Genomic DNA, 6,907 nt, shown 5'->3' on the forward strand with positions numbered 1-6,907 from the left:
CTGGCACACTCACACCTGGCACACTCACACCTGGTACAGTCACACATTGGCACACTCACTCCTGGTCACACCTGGCACTGTCACACCTGGCACTGTCACACCTGGCACACTCACACCTGGCACAGTCACACCTGGCACTGTCACACCTGGCATGGTCACTCCTGCCATGGTCACACCTGGCACTGTCATACCTGGCACACTCACACCTGGCACAGTCACACCTGGCACTGTCACACCTGGCATGGTCACTCCTGCCATGGTCACACCTGGCACATTCACACCTGGCACATTCACACTTGGCACGGTCACACCTGGCACAGTCACACCTGGCATGGTCACACCTGGCACATTCACACTTGGCACGGTCACACCTGGCACAGTCACACCTGGCACACTCACACCTGGCACGGTCACACCTGGCACGGTCACACCTGGCACAGTCACACCTGGCACGGTCACGCCTGGCACAGTCACACCTGGCACAGTCACACCTGGCACAGTTACACCTGGCACAGTCACACCTGGCACACTCACACCTGGCACAGTCACACTTGGCACGGCCACACCTGGCACAGTCACACTTGGCACACTCACACCTGGCACAGTCACATCTGGCACAGTCACACCTGGCACGGTCACACCTGGCACAGTCACACCTGGCACAGTGACACCTGGCACAGTCATACCTTGCACACTCACACCTGGCACATTCACACCTGGCACATTCACACCTGGCACAGTCACACCTGGCACAGTCACACCTGGCACAGTCATACCTGGCACATTCACACCTGGCACTGTGACACCTGGCTCGGTCACACCTGGCACGCTCACACCTGGCACAGTCACACCTGGCACAGTCACACCTGGCACAGTCACACCTGGCACGCTCACACCTGGCACAGTCACACCTGGCACAGTCACACCTGGCACAGTCACACCTGGCACACTCATACCTGGCACAGTCACACCTGGCACACTCACACCTGGCACGCTCACACCTGGCACAGTCACACCTGGCACACTCATACCTGGCACACTCACACCTGGCACAGTGACACCTGGCTCGGTCACACCTGGCACACTCACACCTGGCACTGTCACACCTGGCACGCTCACACCTGGCACAGTCACACCTGGCACAGTCACACCTGGCACACTCACACCTGGCACACTCACACGTGGCACACTCACACCTGGCACAGTGACACCTGGCTCGGTCACACCTGGCACGCTCACACCTTGCACTGCCACACCTGGCACACTCACACCTGGCACACTCACACCTGGCACGGTCACACCTGGCACAGTCACACCTGGCACAGTCACACCTGGCACACTCACACCTGGCACGGTCACACCTGGCACGGTCACACCTGGCACAGTCACACCTGGCATGGTCACACCTGGCACAGTCACACCTGGCATGGTCACACCTGGCACACTCACACCTGGCACTGTCACACCTGGCACGGTCACACCTGGCACAGTGTCACCTGGCACAGTCTCACCTGGCACACTCACACCTGGCACTGTCACACCTGGCACGGTCACACCTGGCACGGTCACACCTGGCACAGTCACACCTGGCACAGTCTCACCTGGCACACTCACACCTGGCACTGTCACACCTGGCACAGTCACACCTGGCACGGTCACACCTGGCACGGTCACACCTGGCACAGTCTCACCTGGCACACTCACACCTGGCACTGTCACACCTGGCACGGTCACACCTGGCACGGTCACACCTGGCACAGTCACACCTGGCACGGTCACACCTGGCACGGTCACACCTGGCATGGTCACACCTGGCACGGTCACACCTGGCACAGTCTCACCTGGCACGGTCACACCTGGCACAGTCACACCTGGCACAGTCACACCTGGCACAGTCACACCTGGCATGGTCACACCTGGCACAGTCACACCTGGCACAGCCACACCTGGCACAGCCACACCTGGCACACTCACACCTGGCACAGCCACACCTGGCACACTCACACCTGGCATGGTCACACCTGGCATGGTCACACCTGGCACAGTCACACCTGGCATGGTCACACCTGGCACACTCACACCTGGCACATTCACACCTGGCACACTCACACCTGGTACGGTCACACCTGGCACAGTCACACCTGGCACACTCACACCTGGTACGGTCACACCTGGCACAGTCACACCTGGCACGGTCACACCTGGCACATTCACACCTGGCACGGTCACACCTGGCACAGTCACACCTGGCACATTCACACCTCGCATGGTCACACCTGGCACATTCACACCTCGCATGGTCACACCTGGCACGGTCACACCTGGCACGGTCACACCTGGCACGGTCACACCTGGCACAGTCACACCTGGCACATTCACACCTCGCATGGTCACACCTGGCACGGTCACACCTGGCACGGCCACACCTGGCACGGTCACACCTGGCACGGTCACACCTGGCCATACAGGTTGCGTGCTTTGGGTTTATGGAGCCTGTGGGTGGCAGTAACCTGGTGGGTGGCACACTGTGGGTGGCAGTAACCTGGTGGGTGGCACACTGTGGGTGGCAGTAACCTGGTGGGTGGCACACTGTGGGTGGCAGTAACCTGGTGGGTGGCACACTGTGGGTGGCAGTAACCTGGTGGGTGGCACACTGTGGGTGGCAGTAACCTGGTGGGTGGCACACTGTGGGTGGCAGTAACCTGGTGGGTGGTACACTGTGGGTGGCAGTAACCTGGTGGGTGGCACACTGTGGGTGGCAGTAACCTGGTGGGTGGCACACTGTGGGTGGCAGTAACCTGGTGGGTGGCACACTGTGGGTGGCAGTAACCTGGTGGGTGGTACACTGTGGGTGGCAGTAACCTGGTGGGTGGCACACTGTGGGTGGCAGTAACCTGGTGGGTGGCACACTGTGGGTGGCAGTAACCTGGTGGGTGGCAGTAACCTGGTGGGTGGTACACTGTGGGTGGCAGTAACCTGGTGGGTGGCACACTGTGGGTGGCAGTAACCTGGTGGGTGGCACACTGTGGGTGGCAGTAACCTGGTGGGTGGCACACTGTGGGTGGCAGTAACCTGGTGGGTGGTACACTGTGGGTGGCAGTAACCTGGTGGGTGGCACACTGTGGGTGGCAGTAACCTGGTGGGTGGCACACTGTGGGTGGCAGTAACCTGGTGGGTGGTACACTGTGGGTGGCAGTAACCTGGTGGGTGGTACACTATGGGTACCTGGAGTGCTGGTGTACCTAGAGTGTTGGTGTACCTTGAGTGCTGGTGTACCTAGAGTGTTGGTGTACCTGAAGTGCTAGTGTACCTGGAGTGCTGGTGTACCTGGAGTGCTGGTGTACCTAGAGTGTTGTGTACCTGGAGTGCTGGTGTACCTAGAGTGTTGGTGTACCTGGAGTGTTGGTGTACCTGGAGTGCTGGTGTACCTGGAGTGTTGGTGTACCTAGAGTGCTGGTGTACCTGGAGTGTTGGTGTACCTGGAGTGTTGGTGTACCTAGAGTGTTGGTGTACCTGGAGTGTTGGTGTACCTAGAGTGCTGGTGTACCTGAAGTGCTGGTGTACCTAGAGTGCTGGTGTACCTGGAGTGTTGGTGTACCTGGAGTGTTGGTGTACCTGGAGTGTTGGTGTACATAGAGTGTTGGTGTACCTGGAGTGCTGGTGTACCTGGAGTGCTGGTGTACCTGGAGTGCTGGTGTACCTAGAGTGTTGTGTACCTGGAGTGTTGGTGTACCTGGAGTGCTGGTGTACCTGGAGTGTTGGTGTACCTGGAGTGCTGGTGTACCTAGAGTGTTGGTGTACCTGGAGTGCTGGTGTACCTAGAGTGTTGGTGTACCTGGAGTGCTGGTGTACCTAGAATGTTGTGTACCTGGAGTGTTGGTGTACCTGGAGTGTTGGTGTACCTAGAGTGCTGGTGTACCTAGAGTGTTGGTGTACCTAGAGTGTTGGTGTACCTAGAGTGCTGGTGTACCTAGAGTGTTGGTGTACCTGGAGTGCTGGTGTACCTGGAGTGTTGGTGTACCTAGAGTGCTGGTGTACCTAGAGTGTTGGTGTACCTGGAGTGCTGGTGTACCTGGAGTGTTGGTGTACCTAGAGTGCTGGTGTACCTGGAGTGTTGGTGTACCTAGAGTGCTGGTGTACCTAGAGTGTTGGTGTACCTGGAGTGCTGGTGTACCTGGAGTGTTGGTGTACCTAGAGTGCTGGTGTACCTATTGTGTTGGTGTTCCTGGAGTGTTGGTGTACCTGGAGGGCTGGTGTATCTGGAGTGCTGGTGTACCTGGAGTGTTGGTGTACCTGGAGGGCTGGTGTATCTGGAGTGCTGGTGTACCTGGAGTGCTGGTGTATCTGGAGGGCTGGTGTATCTGAAGTGCTGGTGTACCTGGAGTGTTGGTGTACCTAGAGTGCTGGTGTACCTAGAGTGTTGGTGTACCCAGAGTGTTGGTGTACCTGGAGTGCTGGTGTACCTATTGTGTTGGTGTACCTGGAGTGTTGGTGTACCTGGAGGGCTGGTGTATCTGGAGGGCTGGTGTACCTGGAGTGCTGGTGTATCTGGAGGGCTGGTGTATCTGGAGTGCTGGTGTACCTGGAGTGCTGGTGTATCTGGAGGGCTGGTGTATCTGGAGTGCTGGTGTACCTAGAGTGTTGGTGTACCTGGAGTGCTGGTGTACCTGGAGTGCTGGTGTACCTGGAGTGTTGGTGTACCTAGAGTGCTGGTGTACCTAGAGTGTTGGTGTACCCAGAGTGTTGGTGTACCTGGAGTGCTGGTGTACCTATTGTGTTGGTGTACCTGGAGTGTTGGTGTACCTGGAGGGCTGGTGTATCTGGAGGGCTGGTGTACCTGGAGTGCTGGTGTATCTGGAGGGCTGGTGTATCTGGAGGGCTGGTGTACCTGGAGTGCTGGTGTATCTGGAGGGCTGGTGTATCTGGAGGGCTGGTGTACCTGGAGTGCTGGTGTATCTGGAGGGCTGGTGTACCTGGTGTATCTGCACTCCAGGTACACCAACACTCCAGGTCCACCAGCACTCCAGGTACACCAGCACTCCAGGTACACCATCGTGCAGTAGTGGGGCACCTGAGTGCTCGGCTGGTGCCGTCGGGCGCTGTAGTCATACGCCAGACGCTGGGAGTCCCGAGCCGCGATCACTCTTCCTACTCTGCGTCGTCATCAACTGAAGCCTATCGTTAGAAAGTGGCGATACCGTAGGGACCGGGGGGGGGGGGGGGTCCGTTACCCGGGGGGGAGGGGGTCCGTTACCCCGGGGGGAAGGGGGTTGCACCTATTCTCAGGTGCGCCTATTGTGACTCACCTCTATGGTGCCCTCCCCACACCCACCCACCCTGGGCGGATGCCGCCCTCGCGCGCGTACACACTCACACACACAAATAGGTGAGTTCACACACACACACACACACACACACACACACACACACACACACACACACACACACACACACACACACACACACACACAGGTGTTTGTGTGATACACACACAAAATTAATGAGAAGAGTTGTGACAGTTGAGGATTGGAGGATCCTCCAAGAGGACTTGAACAGGTTGCAGAGATGGTACCTGCTTGATGGGGTTCTGGGAGTTCTACTCCCCAAGCCCAGCCCGAGGCCAGGCTTGACTTGTGAGAGTTTGGTTCACCAGGCTGTTGCTTGGAACAGCCCGCAGGACCACATACCCACCACAGTCCGGCACTCCTTGACGAAAACAATCTAGTTTTCTCTTGAAGATGTCCACGGTTGTTCCCCCAATATTTCTTATGCTCGCTGGAAGGACGTTGAACAACCGTGAACCTCTAATGTTTATACAGTGTTCTCTGATTGTGCTTATGGCACCCCTGTTCTTCACTGGTTCTTTTCTGCATTTTCTTCCATATCGTTCACTCCAGTATGTTGTTATTTTACTGTGCAGATTTAGGACCTGGCCCTCCAGTATTTTCCAGGTGTATATTATTTGATATCTCTCTCGTCTCCTTTCTAGTGAGTAGATTTGGAGAGCTTTGAGATGATCCCAATGATTTAGGTGCTTTATCATGTCTATGTTTGCCGTATATATTCTCTGTATTCCCTCTATTTCAGCAATATCTCCTGCTCTGAAGGGGGAAGTGAGTACCGAGCTGTACTCAAGACGGGACAGCACAAATGATTTGAAGAGTACAACCATTGTGATGGAATGCCTGGATTTGAAAGTTCTCATAATCCATCCTATCATTTTTCTGGCTGACGCAATATTTGCTTGGTTATGCTCCCTAAACGTTAGGTCGTCAGACAGCATTATTCCCAAATCCTTGACATGCTGTTTTCCTACTATGGGCAGATTCGATTGTGTTTTGTACCCTGTATTATGTTTCAGATCCTCATGTTTGCCGTACCAGAGTACCTGGAATTTATCACTGTTAAACATCATGTTATTTTCTGCTGCCCAATCGAAAAACTTTGTTAATATCTGCTTGTAGTTTTCAATATCTTCAGCAGAGGTAATTTTCATGCTGATTTATGTGTCATCTGCAAAGGATGATACGAAGCTGTGACTTGTATTCCTGAGAACTTGTAATATGAAAATAAGGAAAAACAGTGGTGCAAGGACTGTACTTTTAAGTACAGAGCTTTTAACTGTGCTCCGACTCGATTTCATTTGATTGACTGTTACTTTTTGTCTTCTGTTCGGCAGGAAATTGAGTATCCAGCGTCCTACTTTACCAGTTATTCCCATTGACCTCATTTTGTGTGCTATCACTCCATGGTCACATTTGTCGAATGCCTTTTAATGTCTATGTATACCACATCTGCATTTTGCCTTTCTTCCAAAGCTTCTGTGATTTTGTCATAGTGGTTGAGTAACTGTGACAGGCAGGATCCTCCCGCTCTAAATCCATGTTGTCCTGGGTTGTGTAGCTCA

General features: G+C 55.1%; 1 protein-coding gene across 1 annotated transcript in view; it reads right to left on the reverse strand.

Annotated features, from left to right (window-relative positions):
* The window catches only part of LOC123768033 (elastin-like), a 36,245-nt gene extending 33,857 nt beyond the window's left edge, over positions 1 to 2,388 (reverse strand). The window contains exon 1 of the mRNA XM_069306724.1: positions 60 to 2,388. Within this exon, the coding sequence (XP_069162825.1) occupies positions 60 to 2,388 (2,329 nt within the window). The remainder of the gene's footprint in view (positions 1 to 59) is intronic.
* Positions 2,389 to 6,907: the final 4,519 nt, after the last annotated feature.

This window comes from Procambarus clarkii, chromosome 58 (genome assembly GCF_040958095.1).
Source record: "Procambarus clarkii isolate CNS0578487 chromosome 58, FALCON_Pclarkii_2.0, whole genome shotgun sequence".
Taxonomy (NCBI): Eukaryota; Metazoa; Arthropoda; class Malacostraca; order Decapoda; family Cambaridae; genus Procambarus; species Procambarus clarkii.